Source organism: Aplidium turbinatum, chromosome 1, assembly GCF_918807975.1.
Source record: "Aplidium turbinatum chromosome 1, kaAplTurb1.1, whole genome shotgun sequence".
Taxonomy (NCBI): domain Eukaryota; kingdom Metazoa; phylum Chordata; class Ascidiacea; order Aplousobranchia; family Polyclinidae; genus Aplidium; species Aplidium turbinatum.
The window spans coordinates 53151643-53169240 of record NC_137472.1 but is presented as its reverse complement, the minus strand read 5'-3'; the positions used below and the strand labels follow the sequence as shown (position 1 = coordinate 53169240).

Genomic DNA, 17598 nt, shown 5'->3' with positions numbered 1-17598 from the left:
AATTTATCGTTGTTATTAAGCGTTTTCTAACCATCTGCTTTTCGTCAGTGATACCGAAATGCGTGGGCCAAAAACCAAATATAACCCAGACAGCAAGATTTGCTTTCTACATCGTTTCAACGTCTCTAAAAGTTGACATAATCCAAACACAAAAACTCTTTCTAGCTGGAAATCTATCGTTTGTCAAAATCAAAATTCAAATATTGAATAACGTTCACACAAGCTTAGCACCTTCCCAAGATTCAAGTAGAGAAAAAGACCAAGAATAAGATTTCACACAAGCACTTTAAACACATATCTTATTTAAGACAAGATAATTTGAAACGTTTTTTTCTCCCTTTATTTTCTAAACATTTAAAAATTCTATTAAGGTGTTGCGACCACGCCACATTTTAAACTGATTGTCCTGCTTTAGTAGGCTATCATGTACATTATAACGTCCGCGTTTTGTCGCTTTTACCTTTTTCTAGACCTTTGCTATGTTTGGCATATATTGTTTTTCGTTGTGATAGTTAGAAATAAAAACAAACTGAACCGGTTATTTAATGGTACCTTACAAGACATACAAATTAACTTGATGCATTGTTGTTTCAGTTTATTTGCGCCATAGTCGTAAATTATGACAAAACTCGACTAAGTCATTGTTTCAACAACATACGCTTGTGAACAATCAACCTTCAGAATAAGAACAATGTGCTTTATACAGCCCTGTATCTATCCCAGATACGCGTTGCTCTACGCTACGGTCTAATTTATCCACAGGATTCCAAAAAACTAAAATCAATTAATATAATTAAAAAAAAAGCTTTTATTTTGTCTGTTTCCTACATTCCAAAGGTGTGGCACGTAGGCTATTCTACAGTGATGATTAAAGTTTTTGTTTTAACCTTACGTGTCTCCCTCAGCGAGCAAATCATGAAGTGTAATGTCTGCAGACGTTAAATTAATATAATAAGGCCTACTACCAGGGGCGCAGGAACGGTTTTTGATTGGGGGGCAAGATTATGAAAAACAGGCACTTTTGTTGCTGAAAGGCCAATTTTTTTTAAAGTTTTAAGATAACATATAGCAGTAATGTTCATCCATCAGCTCATCATCGAGTAATGATACAAGTGTCCGGTATACAAAGAACAATGGCACGGAAGGGCATCATGCTATGTTATAATGACGTAGGCTAACCTACCGAGATACAGAATTTTGTGTCGTGAATATTAGTTTGAGGCAGAAATGAAAGGTTATAATTAGGTTGAAAGCGAGTAGCTGAAATTGTTATATCGTATTGCAAAATGTGCAGTAGCTTATTGCTTACATGACTTTAAAAGGACACCATTGCACCCCCTGCCTCCCCCCCCCCCCCGCTTCCGGCGCCCCTGCCAATTACATAGGCCTGCTTTGCAAGTTGTGACCGGTCGGGCTTTAAACGTACTTTTTTCAAGGTTTTTGTTTAACCACAAGCACTTTAAAATTAGTTACGGCATTAAAGAAGCAGACTTTAGTCAATCGCTTGATTTTGCATTATCTTTACAAGGTTATTTTCTCATTGTTGTCACTCATTCAGAAAATATAACTTTACCAACCAAGCATGACATTGAGAGAAGTTTAACACAGCTGGTTTCTTTTCATACAATTTTTTAAAACTTCAAAAAAAATTTACGATTATGTTTTTGCCTGGAATAGATGCGATATCTCAGTCACGTCTTTGGTGCAAGTATTTGTCGGCATCCTTACTCAATTCTTTTCCATTCTAGAATTTTGGGTCTTTAGTATATCATGGCTTTAGTAAGCTACGTTTAAAAATTAATGTATAGTTACATTCTAAGCCAAGGTATAAACAAATTTCTTGCTCTCTTTCACTCTCCCTTTTAATATGACGCTTTTCGCATCCTGAAAGCAAAACTAACATGCAACTTTTATTTTTAAAATCTGGAAGCTTAAAGGAAACGGAGTTACATGCAGCAATCATAGTCTCCAAAATGCGCTCAAAAAAACTACGCATCACATTGCAGGCCTTTACTTTCTATTTCCTACACAAAGTTACAAGGTATCCCTTCCACCTTTAAATACTCCTGACTGCGCTACTTCTCGTAAAAGTTATGGGCAATACAGCAAAAACTATGCAGTCTGCACAGACGAAAAAAATTACTAGCTCTACTATGGTTTATAACCTAACCACAAAAGTCATCTTGTAAACCACATATGCTCTCCATATGATGGCCTTGTCTTGGATATCTTGTTTGTTTCAAGTTATTTGTAAACTGAATGGTTGCTGAGCCAGGTTGTTAACGGAAAGATTAAAAGGTAAACTTGCTTGTTCTATTTCTTAAGTATTTGTTTTTCACTCTGGCTATAATTTAAGTTACTTGGAGGAGCTATATTTGGCTTAATCCTGTCCCTTACTCATCAGCACGATAATTAAGACCGCTTACAGTAGACTACAACATGGTAGAGTAATAGCACATTTCTTGAAAGCATATATTTTAAATTGGGATTTGCATTTTATTAATCCCCTTAATTTAAATGAAATCTCAAGACAAATAAACTTGATTTATGTTGTTCAACCTAAAGGAAACTCCTTATTTGGTGACAAGTTTGAAAGTGGAAATGAAATAGCAAAATAACATATTTTGCTCGTTTAAAAATAGACTACCGCAGTAGGTTTGTTAGTGTTGCTTATAATAGGAAATTTTATCTTGTGAATAAAATATTTTTAACCATAATTGAATTGTATAGTTTGAAAAGGGTTGAGTCACAAAATGGCAGCTTTCAGCAAGAATGTTTCAAAGATTCAAATAAAACAGCAAAGCAGGCTATTTCTGAACTTATGCCCATAAAAGAGGATTTTGACACTTTTTCGAGCTGATAATTTTACATTTAGCTTACCACAAACCTAAAAAGCATTTTTTAGGATGCTAAAACTTTAAATCGACCAAAATGTTTCAGAAACCCTTTTAATCTTCAAGTTCAGGACGCAATTTCATAACGTTTGAGAAGCTTAACAATACTTTTTAAGTGATGGATTGAGTTTCGCTTTTAGCAGCATGATCGTTGATTATTTCACAAGTGTAGAATTAAAGTTTTAAAAATGATATTGTTTAAGTTTTACGAGGTGGTTTTGTTTTACAATTAATCGTCAACATCAGGAGAGGCTGAAGCTCGCAGGTCCCAGTGGAATTGATCTGCTTACAAGCAGTCAATTGTCCTGATCTTGAGTTTTTGACATTAACGACCGTGACTGTAGCAGAGATAAGAGTATTTTGAAGTAGACCTATCTGCACATGTTCCAGGTTAAAAGCCGAGAAAATTGGTTGGCGATGGTCATGGAGTTTACCAGTTTTTCTTTTAGCTGACTTATCAGTTTACGCTGTCAGAAAATATTTCAAGAGCAAAAGCAGTAATATTCAAAAATGGTTACTGTAAGCCAAATCTTATCAACATGCCAAATCCATAAAAACTTGCGTGAAACTGAGATAAAATGCTAAATTGATAGACTAATTGTGAGTAGTTGTGGTAATTCTATAGGAGTCGTCCCTTAATAGGCCTAACGGTAGTATAGAGATTTTTGCACAATGTATGTATTAGCAGGATTCAACAATTTGCAAAGGTTATCATTTAAAATAGTTAGATTACTTACGTAACACAATTTTGACATATTGGAAGAAAAAAGGAGTAACTAGACTTGCAACCTTGCACTTAACTTTCTGTTTATCTTCTGTAGGCTACAGTATGTATGCGCTTGACAGATTAAATACATCATAGCAAAACATCAAATCTTATAATTCAACAGCAAATTTTACAAATCAAAAAAGAGCCTTTGGGGACCATACAACACGTAATTTCAAGAAAGCAATTTACAATTTCGCGATACTCCAACACCTGCAGCTTGTAACATCTCCAATTTTGACTCACAAAAGTTACGGTTGTGAAAATGTATAGAATATTAAACAATACCTAAACCTCTGTAACATTTCCACAAAGTTTCTCCTTTCCTCCTTGATACCTTCTCAATAGCCTTACTGTGTCGAAGTTCAAATCACAGTTAGCCTCTTAAATATTCTTCACACCAATCACACCAATGAAATTAACTTCACCGTGGTAACATTTACAAGCAAAAGGCTAAAAATGATGTAAAGATTATCTTGACACTTATAACCGTCGCACCGTAACCCACCAAAGTAACTTGCCGTTCAATGTTTTAAGCGTCAGGCAGACTCAAGCAACAGCTGTTGCCACTTGCCCAAGCAATTTTCTCACTAACTCGCGGCAAAGTGGACACATTAGGATGCTTTTCTTTGTTTACGCTACAGAAGGAAGAAACAGCACACGGTTCTAAGAAAAATTTGCAATATGCTCATAAATGTGCAACTCGTAAATAAAGTTAATCTAAAGTTACTTCGACAAAGCAGTTCATAACCTCAAAAAGGAGTAACAATTTATAAAAAAAAAAAACTAAGCAAATTTCAAATGTCGCAATAAAACAACTCGCTTGTGAAATAAATGACCAATTTTATAAACTTGTAGTAACAGAGCTCTTTAGAACCACGGCTTACACTCGAAACTTGTTAGAAGTAACAATTCACCTTTCTACGTACAAGACAAAGGAATTCGTTTAAGCTGTTTAAGCGGCTAAACTCATCAAAATCTTTCTATTTACTGTCAGCGTTACACTTCTATCAGTTAAAATAAAAGAAAGCAGTAAATCTAAACACTGAAAATAAACGTTTACCTAAGCTCACGACCAGAGTAATTGGAAGCTAATATTATATTAATAGCCCCAAAAAACTTTTATTGGAAAAACTAAATTAATCCATTTATCCAGACACAAATACCGATCAGTTATTCCACGTTGAGCAGGTTGGATTGAAAAGATGCTTCACCTAATATTGGCTTTGCCTGAACAAATTAATTTATTAGCAAAAAGTACAAGTTGATGTGAAACTGAAAACTTATGTGTATTATGAAAACAATGAAAACTATTATTACTACAAAAAGTGCTCAATGCTAAGCAAATAAGCAAAGCAGAGCAAATTAAATCAAATATAGTTATTACTATCTGAATCCTTAACAGCCTGTTTCACCTAAAGGAGGATCATTAGAAGATCCTTATTCAAATAGATTCCATTTAGATTCTATTTGAATAAGGACCTTCTGATGATCCTCTATTACATGTATTATTAAGTATATCACTATTTAATTTAGTCGGCTAAGCCTCTTTAAGGCTGCGCTGACACTGTCTGCTTTGCAAAGCTCTCCGAGCAGCGCATATCTTACAGAATCTGCAGCGCTAAAAGAAAAATTCACTGTACGTAGGCAGTTAATACAATAGGTCACAGTAGCTTTGATCTGATTTTTGGTTGGCAATAATAGGTTTTCCCACTTGATTTTCCGAGAGAATCTATTCCTAAAAACAATCTGATGACTGCGTTAATGGAGGCGATTCCTCGATTTTAAAATGCATTGAAAAAAGCTTACAAGTTTTTTTTGATTTATTTGTCATTGTAGAGTTGTTGGACAGCAGATGATCGAATATGCTTGCATGGCTGGCACAAGTGTCTCTTTCCCACTGAAATACTTCCTGACAATCGATAAACAATCTAACTAACAAGTCTTACTAGTAACTAGCCTAAAGTAAAAGCTCAAAAAATTCAGAACATATAATTGTTCTCTTGTTTCGTATTGTGTGCAAGAATTACAACGTATGGCCTATTTTTGAAATGCTAACAAAACATGTAGGCCTAGCAAGTGAAAACTTTCAATTTTTTTTCTTAGGTTAATATAGCAAACGGTTTGTTCACATTACGCTACCCGTTGTTCTTGTTCAAGAATGCATGTAACCCGTATTGTTTTGGCCTGCAGTACAACAACATACACCAGTCAGTTAACCACTACGCAACGCAAGCCACAGCGAACGTAATGTGGATTGCTGCAGAGAGCGAGCGAGATAGAGAGTGAAACCTTTTTTGCAACTACATATTTAGACGCCAAATCTTGTGTTTTTTTCTGCACAAAACGACAAGTCTTCGCCCAGTCCTCAGGGCATACATTGAAATACAAACATTGACATTTGATAAAATCAAATACAGCAGACAGACAGTAATCAAATTGGTTTGAAGCAATAAAGCATGTTCGAAAAAATAACGGACAAAAAAGTGTTTTTCATTGTGTGCCTCGAAATGAGACAATTTACAGAGAACTGAAACCAGTTTTGCCTGAATGTACGACCAGAGTTCTGACTCTCAAACATTTGATTTCAAACTAAAAGGAAAGATGTTCACAAAATATTTCGGATACCTAGTAGCAATCCGATGATCAAAAATTGTTTTTTGTAGTGTGTGCATGGCAAACAGACCTTTGCAGAACCTAAAAAATTCGTGACAAGCCGACATTTCGTTACTTAGAAACCACGCAAATTGCAATGTAACTTCACACTTGACTAAACATGAAATGACAAGGTGTCATACTTTTCATTGTCACAATGTGAGCATTATAAAATATTTTAAGCTTTCGACCGCATGACTTGCTAGACTTAGAAACTAATCATACGTAGTCTTGATTTAGAGCTTCAGACGGTTTGTTTATGCTGTGAAAATTTAAACTAAAACTGTGGCAACTCTTAAATCATCTTCCGATGAGAAAGTTACGTCACAAAAAGGAAAATTAAAGGGTAGACTTAACACTGCGCCATGTTTTCATTTCTCGTTTTTGTGACATGATATTTTATTTCAAATGCTTCTAATGTGGAATTGCGGCGATCATAATAGGACACCAAGCGTTCGGGTTTGCAAAATGTCTTCTAAATGTGTAAAAAGATGAATGTCACTGCTCAATGCTCACCAGCAAACTAATGATCGCCCTGAGCTGATATTGATTGTGGTTTTGATTGACAATAAAATATTGGTATTGTTAGGTTAAGAAACATTGAATAAAACAATGTGGAAATTAATAGATTAGTTTTTTGTAACCTGCTTACCGTACTAGAATTCAAAAGTTGTTACACATGATATTATTTCTTGTCGCAGCCTATAAGTAGTCTAAGACCAGGGACAATGGTTGAAAATCACTGACCTAAGCCATATGACAAATTGACAACTGCGTTTATAAAATTGAAACTTCATGTAAAAAGCACACAACAAGAGAATAATTAAGACGCTAGACGCAGGAGTTCCCAACCTGGGGGTTTCGACCACCGACTTTGTTTGTCGTGACCATCGATTAGAAAAAATAGTTGATCGGGGGGAACGCAAGGTATTTAAAATCAACATAAGAGATCGTCATCCAAAAAAAGTTGGGAATCACTGCGCTAGAGTGGACCAAAGTATAATTGTGTAAATGACGTGAAAAAAATAAAACTATCATAGCAGTTTTACATAATAATTACATCTGTTAACATTGAACCAATCAGAGCACACTTACTTGTTCTAACAACCTAGTTTTAGCCGCTAAAGTTTGCTGTTGAAATAAGTAAACAGTAACTTATATAGTTTGTTCCTTAATTTGGATTAGCCTACTTGCAAAGCCGAAGCCTTTCAAAGAAAGCAAAAGTTGAACCTCTTACGTTTAATGGCAGTCAGTCGAAGCAGAAAAAACACATAAAAATAAAAGACTACAACTCAATGTTCAAAACAAAACTTCCATCAATGGACGAGACACTTAATTCGAAACCACCCGTGGGTGGTCGCAATAGAACCAGTTAACTGTTCACCGTTATGGCTCATTTCTTAATAAAGGTGTCAGTCCACCCCAGATACGTTGCAATTGACCCTGTCAAGATGAATTTACTTTAGACGGGTCTATACAAATTGACATTGTAACGAAACGAGGTTGCCTTTTCAAAAGTCACGTTAGCTTTACTTTCATCGGTTTACGGTAGAGTAGCTCACAACACATATTAATGAACTTAAAACTAAAAAAAAAAACATTAACTTTTTTATCAACACTCTCAGGAAAAAGGTACTACTTTTCCTAATTTTACCGCATCACCAGTTCACCACCTTAATCACGTTGCCGAGTACGGCCTTCTAGCTCGTGGGATCAAACGAAATGCAGTTCTCCTTCGTGAAAGGAATACACTGACATAATCAAAAATTCATGCCAGAGGTGCAAATGTAAGTGACATCGTTTCGAGCACATTTTGAAGAAATTCTACATTGTCGTTTGGTGTCAATTCCATAATGCCATATAGTCTTACATGATAAACGACGATGAGTCTAAGACTCTACATTATATCTTGAGCTCTGCTATTGTTCAAGTTTGTTTCGTATATTTTTCGAATTCAATCTTGTATAAAACGTCGAAACATTGTTACTAAAGTGATTTAACATAGGTTTACTGTCTGTCATTCAATCCCTATGCGCTGCTATACTTTATTTGCTTGGAGAGTTGCAAGCAGCGTCGAAAAATCACTAAATAATCGAATTTTGATCTGTTGCCTAAAGTCTACTTAACGAGTTCTAATTTTTCTCAAGACGCTTTGTCCCGTGGTTAGAAAAGCAAAAAGAACAAAATAACCACAAAGCTTCTTTTCAATCGAGTAGTCGCATTTCTGCTTTCATGCTAGAAAAGTGGAGCCAGTAACCTTTCTCAGCATAGCGTTTATTGACCGAGAATGATTAGCCTTACAAATTTAATGCGAGACAAAATCATCCCAGACGTAGGCTATTGACACAGGACTTCACAAGAGCAATGCTGAGCTACCTTTCTTTGTGAACTGCATCGACTCTCTTTTTGTAATGTCTACCAATTTTTGTTATCGACTTTTCTATAATTAAACATTAATCCATCAATTGAAGGGAAATTTTCAAGAAAATTTAATAAAAATCGCCACTCCGCCACAATGGGTTCCTGTTCAGTAGCATTCAGTTAATGATTGAAATGCTTTGTAGTTTCGAAATGCAAATTTTCCTCAATTGGTTGTTAGAGCGCTTATCGCCTGTAATAAACCTTCGTTTTTGGCTAGTTTATCACATAAAGCCCTTGTATTTCTTCACAAGGTTATACAAAGTAACGCATTTTGCATTTTCCTTCTTTAGGCCATTCAAACATAGCGCATTTACACTATTTTGGCAGCTGATTCATTTTTTGTAATTAAGCGATTTCCTTGTGTGAAACTTGAAGGTTTATCATCACTTACCCCTGTTTTCATAACTTTGTTTTCAGAAGCTCAAACTTTTCCTTTGTACTTTAGTTAGAGCAACTCACTTCATCACTTTTGATTAATTGTGGGAATGTTTCTGTTATCCTGGGAATAGAAATTCCTATTTTTCATAGTAGTTTACTTTTGTGTAGAACAGAAAGGATCGATCAACAATATTACAAAAGGAAAGCAGTCTTACCATAACAAACACCAACAAATTTTGAAATTCATCTAAATAAAACATTATAAGGACGTAATAATTTCGATGGCACAGACTTACCAGTATCGGAAACAGCTGTGACAGTTAAGTGTGATGTTAATCTCAAGTACTCAATTACTAGTTTGTAATTTGAGTAACAAGTAATTGTTGATCTAAAAAAAGTCATTTTTCTTGTTTTAATGGGTTGGTTATGATGAAATAAAAATAAACTGAATTAAATCAAGAACTCTGAGAAAGACTGAACTTGTTTGCACAACTACAACTGCAATTCCGACTTTTCTGCTTTTGACGTCGTATCAGTTCTAATGTCATGCAGTTAAGAAATTTAAGCAAGAAGATTTAACTTTTACTTTTTTTTTACGGTTGAATTAAAGCTGGTCTATTCTGAGAGTAAAAAACTACTGCAACGAATTCGTTCATGCATAAAATGATTTCACCACTTTAAAGCGACCAGCTAAATAGCTCTAAATTGTAAACTTGACCTCCTTCAACTTGTTATATCGCTCGCAAAACCTTGCGCTAAAGATCATCGCCTTGGGTTAAGCAACAAAAAGAACGTTTTGTTACAAATTTTTTCCGGCGTCAGTAAACTTTACTAATTGCTATCGCTGCGAGTTATGCTTGTCCAGCTTACAACTTTCATCAAGCACAACTAACACAGCTAGAAAAGTTTGTCCTTTTTACATTGATTCAACGTTTTCGAGCCGGTTAATGGGACGCTTTGTCAACAAATCGTTAAAGTATTCAGGAATAAAGAGATCAGTCTTATATGGGGATGAGAAAATAAAACTAAATTAGCGATGACAGATCTTTTGGTTTTCGCTATCAACCATGTCTCACAATCAGATGACGAATAAACCATAAAACAAAAGCCTTACACGCCACACAGAAATGATTGTTCAACCAAATCGCTGATAAAATCGTCAAACGTTTGGTGTATAAACAAAACTGATTGGCGATTATCTATGTTGAAAATTTTCGTAATAAGCAAAAATAGACAATTTTTACAAGTTGGTTTTGAGAAATTTTTGATGCTAAAGTTACAATTGTACCTCGTATTCTTGACAACAGCAAACGCTTTTGGTTGCGTCCAAACTCGAAAAAATGTTTAACATCTGTGGCTTTGTAGACTTCACTAGAACTTAAAGCTTCTGTTGATTGCAGTTTTTCAAAACTTGCAGTTTATTTTCCCCTCGGTGATATGCAACATGATGCAGCAAGCTAGGTAACAGCCCACACTGGGCAGTGACAGGTGACAGCCCACACAGCACAAGCACCAAACACGTGAGCCTACTAGGTGCTCCGACTGCAGATTTGGTTATTGTCATTTGCTAAGCCGAAAAGATTGTACTTTCCCTTTCCGTAAAGTATGAAAACAAAATCATTTAATTAAAGTGATTGTTCTACAAAAATAGGACAAACTAGGTATCAACGAAACTCGAAACATACGTTATATTTGCAATGTCACATGTTTTAAATGAGAGCCATGAGCTAGTGTTGAGAAATCAGATGAGAAAAAGCTATAAAATGCGGTTGTGTAGTTTTGTTGATTGGATCCTCGGCGCAACATTAAATGTACGTACACTCAATTGAGATTACAATTGAAATAGACTTCTACTAAACGGCGGTACTGTAACTTTATCCGGATAAATATGTGACATTTGGCTGAAATAAAACGAAATGTATGAATGCAATCCAATCACTATACGTACAGTAATGGTATATCAACAATCAACATCGTCCCAATTCCTACTAAGGGAACATTTTCTTCTGAGCACATGTTGTAATAATTTCTCTTGCAGTCAACTAACTTTCATTTGAAACCTTTGCACTTAAATTTTATCTTTAAGGAACCTAATTATTTATCCTGGAATTGCATGGTAGTATCTTGTTCAACAAACGAAAGTTAATTTGAAACGGTTACGTAACTTAAGTTCATATCAATCAAATTTATTACGTCACTAATCTGTCCTTTTTGTGCTTCAATGGCGCAATCTAGCGGGTGCTTTTCTAAAGCGCTTGAGCAAATCACTTGGACAGTGTTTCATTCAGTAACTTGCTCTCAAACTTAATACTTGCCTTTCTCAAAAATACAAAAAATCTTTTTCAAAGATTTAATGTTTGGCGCACTTGACGCATACACCAGTTACTTTTGTAAATAGCTTATCTATCCAGCTTTTACATTACTGTAGTAACAAAACTTGAACCATAATAAATAAATATATGCGATTATGTTTCAGGGAGCTGTGATTATTGTCTAAGTTGGTTCTTGAAATGTGTGCCATTTCGAGTTAACAAGAGGGGAGGAACATATAGTCACTAAAAGTAACAAAGGCTTCTGGTTTAACAGCAACTGACCTTAGTAGACACCCAATCAGCTGTTCCTTTTTACATGCCGATTAGATTTGCCACAATTTGCGTAATTGGTCTAACCAGCTAAGTAGATATCGTTGGCTGCGTGGGCGATCGATGAGACCGCCTACCCGACGTTCGAGAGGGCGTCGGTTCGACGCCGCTCCAAAGCACAAGATTGTGTCATGATGGTGAGGCGCAACCACCCTGGATTCAAAACCTCAATGGATCTCCGATTATAAAAATAAGAAAATAAAACACAATTGTTATATTATTATAAGGCACCTGCAGCTAATAAGGCCCGGCCAGTAATAAGGCCCACCCCGGGATCTCGGTAGTTACAACTCTTTTAAACAAAAGTAGATGCTCTGATTGCTGCTATGGTGAATTGAGACTGACTGGTGAATTTTTACAGCCTCAAGTTCAGAACTTTTTGAGTTACGGAAAGTTGAAGTTTGGGGGGACTGAAATTGAGTGGTTTTATTTATTTTCACACATTTTAGACTGCTCTGCAGTTAACAAACCGCTTTGACTTCCGTTTTTTTTGCACTTTTTGTGAAAGATATGTGCATGCTGATGCAGTAAAATCAATAAATTTGAACTTTTTCTAGTTAATGCAAGACTGATAATGATGATCAGACTAGGCTAATATTGGTAATAAGGCTCTTGGGCTCATGGGGTAAGAAAATTGTACCGTTGTGCACCCCTGGTTAAGAAAGTGAGGGTTAAAGACTTGAGTGACCCAAACAATTCTTGTTACACCATTAATCCAATTTTTATTGCAATGGAAATATCATAAAGTCAGTATCAAAATACTTTAGCATCCCTACCATATCTAAAAACACCATGTCGCCTTGAAAAAAAATGGAGCATGGGGGAGAGGAAATAGTTGTATTTGTATATTTACTTATTAGTTCTGTGCCTGTGTTGTCGATTAGAAGTTGTTTTGTGATGTTGTTATTGTAAAAATACACCTTTTTTACCACTTTTGGTGCAAGTTTAAACCGGGCCTTATTCACAACGCATGCATCTAATAAGGCCCGCTTGAATTTTTTTTTATTTTTTTAATATTTCGCAACTCCTTTTACGTAGAAACTTGTTTCACAGATATGTTGTTTACATAGGCCCAAAGTATCCTCATTCCAAGTTTCGTTTAAAATTATGCAGTAATTAGAAAAATATTGATGTTTGAAAATTAACGGGCCTTATTAGCTGCAGGTACCTTAATGAAATTGATACAACACCTTCCTGTGCATAGCGATTACTGGATTCTAATCTTTTGGTATCAATGGAACTTGATTCAGTTTACTTAAATGTAATTCTAGTAACACACACTCAGACAACCATTTTATCTGGCCCACATCTGGTAAGGATCTGGTCAGATCCGTACCCGATCTGGACCAGATAAAGTGGCTATCTGAGTTGTCCATTACTTCATGTGTGAGTTCGCGTGAAAGGATTAGAAGAGCGAAGACTATAATCAATACAAGCACGATTGTCATTATGGTGATTTTAGTTAGTTTATTATTGGGAACAATACTTCGTTTGCAATACCACGAAAAGAATTTTATTAGTTTGGTGAATTTTAAGAACCTCCGGTACCGATTACGACAAAAGTAATTCGGTACTTTTTACTACAAGTACCGCGCACCAGTACCAAAGTACTTTAAAAATATCGATGCCCACCTGTGAAAATACGCTCAATCTTTTATCAATAATATTATTTAATCTTCCAACTGCCTTGTTGTTCACTTTTCAGAACTCCGCCCGTTATCTCAGCGGTTACGCACACGACTCAAGATCACGCGACGCTGGTTCGGTTCTCGGGGTGTGCGCTTGAGCAACGCATTTCAGGACTGCTCTCCATTCAGCGGCATCCAGTGAATGGAATAATTCCCCAACAACAACACTTCAACAATCGGAAACTTCACTCTGCCAATCTCGGTAACCGGTGCGTCAAGAGCCTCTACAACAGTGGTTCTCAACCTTTTTGTCTTGGTGGACCCCTTTTGGTGTCTTCGAAGCGGTCGCGGACCCCTAAAAATTTCAATTTGAAAGTTTGGTATATCGCGTTTCCTTATGGAATCATATGTTACATAAGTTTCAAAGCAACACACTTAAAAGAATTTGCTGAATTCGCAACGCACTTGACGATTGATGAGGTTGACGAAATTATGTTAAGTTATGACTTATGAGCTATATGTTGGCACACAGGATCAAACATCGGTAAGCTATATGCTCATTTGATGTTTTTCTATAACTTTTATCAAAAGTTAATAGAATACTTGCGACTGTTACAAAAAATTTCTCCCTTTTTTTATTTGAAATCAATATTAATTCGTTATGATCACAGTCATTGCAAACCTGTGAGTGGTGATAGACTGCTGACTAACGTTTGTATTTCTAAATTAATCATTGATCAACAATCTGCTGTCTCAAAAAAATTAAGTTGAACATAGCCAACATAGCCTTATTAAAGAGTTTAAGTAATTTATATGATATTTTAGTTATGAAACCAAACCTTTGTGCAATGTCCTTTGCAATTTCAAACGACGCACCAGTGCGTTGCGACTTACAGTTTAAGAATCACTGTAGGCTAATACATAAACAAAGCACAAACAATTTTTAAATTTCTTAATTTATCCGTCATGTTGAAAACTCGGAAACTTTCGCGGACCCCCGGAAATCGCTTCACGGACCCCTTGGGGTCCGCGGACCCCCGGTTGAGAACCACTGCTCTACAAAGTATACGAAACAACCAGGAATAACCAATCAAGGCCTAGTCAGTCCGAGGATAAAGATTCAAAAACCAAATTAACAAAAACTAACAGGTGGAGCATTTGTAGCCTACATAAGTTAGTCTTTGATCTCGTACAAATCGATCAACGCATCTCGAAGTTTAAAATAATCTGCCTTGACATTGTACACGTTTGCAGATATTCGAAGCCAAAATCTTCCATCCGTTTCGGTGAAGGCAACAAGAATGAAATATCGCTCCAACAGCAACAAGGTCTGCTTGAAAACGGTATCTAAAGCTCTATAACAAAATGTAAGCGTGAAAATCATCTGTGGGTAACCACAATGTTTTTATTTCTCTATTAAACAAATACACACACATTACAAAGAAAACAAATGAAAAGTAGCCTGTTATCAAAAATTACAAAAATAGGTAGCCTACAGTACGTTGAAAATGCAGGTAGCCTACGTCGTCTGAAACCAATCAGCGCAAACGCACAGCAACCCCAATGAGGATCCTATTCTTTATTTCCACTGTGTAAAATGTGTTTCCCTGCCGAGTAGTGTGTATTAAGATCTGTCACTCTGATTATTTGGAGTCGTGTGTGCTGTACAGCATCGGAAGTAAACTAAGCTAAATAGTCTGTTTCGGCGCTCTTCAATCTTTTTGTCGTCGCGAAACCTCTGATTTACTTTCGCATTTGTCACGGAACCCCCACTAACAAAGATTTAGATTAAAACAATAACGTTCTTGTTAATAGCATAACAATGAACAAGTGAGGTTATCAACTATCAACAACTATCAACGTCTTTTTTTTTGGCTATTGACTGCACTCAACCTCTTGTTTTACTAGCTGGCCTACTTGGAATATAAATGCGGTACGATCTAAAAATTTAAAATGACGAATCACTATACTGAAGTAATAAATCTATTTCTATAAAAAACGAGGAACCCTTTAAACTTACGAAACTCCACTACCTGTTTCTCGTAACCCTTGTTAAAGAGCACTGCTTTATTTTCAATAATAACGTTTTTGTTGGCCTACATGCTGAGTTCTTTCTTGGTGACATCTTCATAGAATCCTAAATCTAACTATTAGACATATATTTTTTGTATTAAATTTAAATAATAATATAAGTGAAATGAAGTTGCTTCATTTCATATGCTTCGATAAAGATTTTGTATTTTAAACTTACTTAATCTCGGATGTAACAGGAGGAAGGCTGATGATAGCCATGCAAGGGGCTCTCATGGTGTTCGGTATGTCAAGAGGAGATGTTCCTAAAGCCTCACACAGCATTTTTTGCGCCCACTCCACCAAAGAGCTGGAGTATTTTGTGATTGTTTTCTATAAATCACCAAAGCCCAAATTCAACTCCAAGTCGAATGTATTACTATTCGAGACTTTTTGTGGTATCCAGGCTTACGCTCGGAAGTTAAAAGTTAAGATTAAGTGCACAAGAAGGCAAAGAAACCAATCTTGGTGTCTACATTCAGGTTTGCGTATAGGTGTCTGGATAAAGTCACAGCGGCATGCTCTTGTGTGGTGTCGAACCAGAGTCCCCAGCTCCTTTAAAACGTCGAACCAGGGCTCTTGCCACTTCGCTGTGCAGAAAAAAATTTTGTTTATCAGTCCAAGTATCAAGGTGCCCCATCTTTTGCAACCTTTGAAACATCGCTTGCAGCCTTTGTGATAGCTGAGAAATAGCTCACCATTACGGTTTTTAATGTATAGAATTTAGTTTAAATGGTGGTTAATGTTTGGCCATTTTGACGCTTGCTATGAAACTACTATTGAAAGTTGGGAGATAAAAGTTTATTAAAAAATGACAACTTTTGCTACAGGCAAGAAGGACTGAGAAATTTAAGAAGATTCGCACGAATCTTTAAGAGGTTTGTAAATATCTGTAGTACAGTGGTGGAGTGTAAAATGTTTTTTTGTTTGTTGTCTGTAGAAGTCTTAGATATAAATGCATTGTATAGAAAAAGAATTTAGGCCAAGAAAAGTTTCCATGTTACCATTGGCTTTATTACTTCCTGAGTCTAATCTTACCCATGTAGAAATCGCATCCGATTTCCTTTATGTTTAACTCTATTTGACCAGGAGCATGAGCGCCATCTATCACCGAAATGACATCATACTTTTTACAAAGCTTCACCTTCACCAATGAAGTCACTGCCATTTTGATTGCTGAAGGACTGGTGATGTGATTTGGACAAAATAGACTACAGCGATATATCAAAAGAATAGAAAAAAAGAGGAATACAATATTTAGCTGAAATAAATCAATCAAGCAATTTTTTTTCCACAAGCACCTCATTTTTTAAGTAAGCTACCGACATGGCCATGCATGAAACAACATAATAGCTCAACTGCTGAGGAGTACTATTTTATCAGTACAATAATTACCGTATAACATTTTAACTTAGTTTTAAAAAAAAAATTAAATTTTAACTTAGTCTTGATGTCAAATGTTTTATCAGACCTGGATAAAATGAATTGTTGGGAATATACTTCCAACAAAGTACGAACTCGACTTGGAATTGCTGATCTATTAATTTTACTAGATTTACAATGATACCGTAACGCTTCCTTAAGAATTTTGCCATCTCACTCCCGGAATTAAAATTCCAAAAAGATCTGAATAATTTTATTTCGAATTCACAACGAAATGGAATTGCTTTTCTTTCTAGATAAAGCAACGTAAAACTATAACAAATAATTTTGCGTTAGAACGAAATATTTTTGTTTAGGATAACGCTGTTGTTAATTTTCTGCTTCCGTGATTATCACAACATAATTGTAGACCATTCCAAATAGGCTATTCGATTTGTTTGTTTTCTGTCACTTGCATCTGTGCTGTGACTGAGCACAGCCACAAAAGCGCTTGCTGCTTGCAGTATAGGTTTACTTTGATGGGCAAACATGATTATCGACGTTACGATTGATGAAAGCGGTATAAAGGACTATGTCAACTGTCGCCCTTACCCCGACCATGGAGGGCACAGTCTACGGCAGTGGTTTTTAATTTTTTATGGACTATGGCTCACCAAAAGAGTTTGGAATCTACTGTGGCACGTTGACTTACTAAGGCAATGTTTTTTTTGAAATGCAGTATTGCTTTTCACTTACTTCTTGAGCGAAGCGGCTACGTTCAT

General features: G+C 35.9%; 1 protein-coding gene across 1 annotated transcript; it reads right to left on the bottom strand.

Moving 5' to 3' along the window:
• Positions 1-14558: 14558 nt before the first annotated feature.
• LOC145767109 (uncharacterized) lies at positions 14559-17598 on the bottom strand. Its single transcript, XM_082578867.1, has 5 exons — positions 17573-17598; positions 16493-16665; positions 15995-16044; positions 15636-15787; positions 14559-14739 (listed from the first exon to the last, which is right to left on the bottom strand). Exons 1-5 carry the CDS (start codon positions 17596-17598, stop codon positions 14559-14561), a joined length of 582 nt encoding a protein of 193 aa, XP_082434993.1.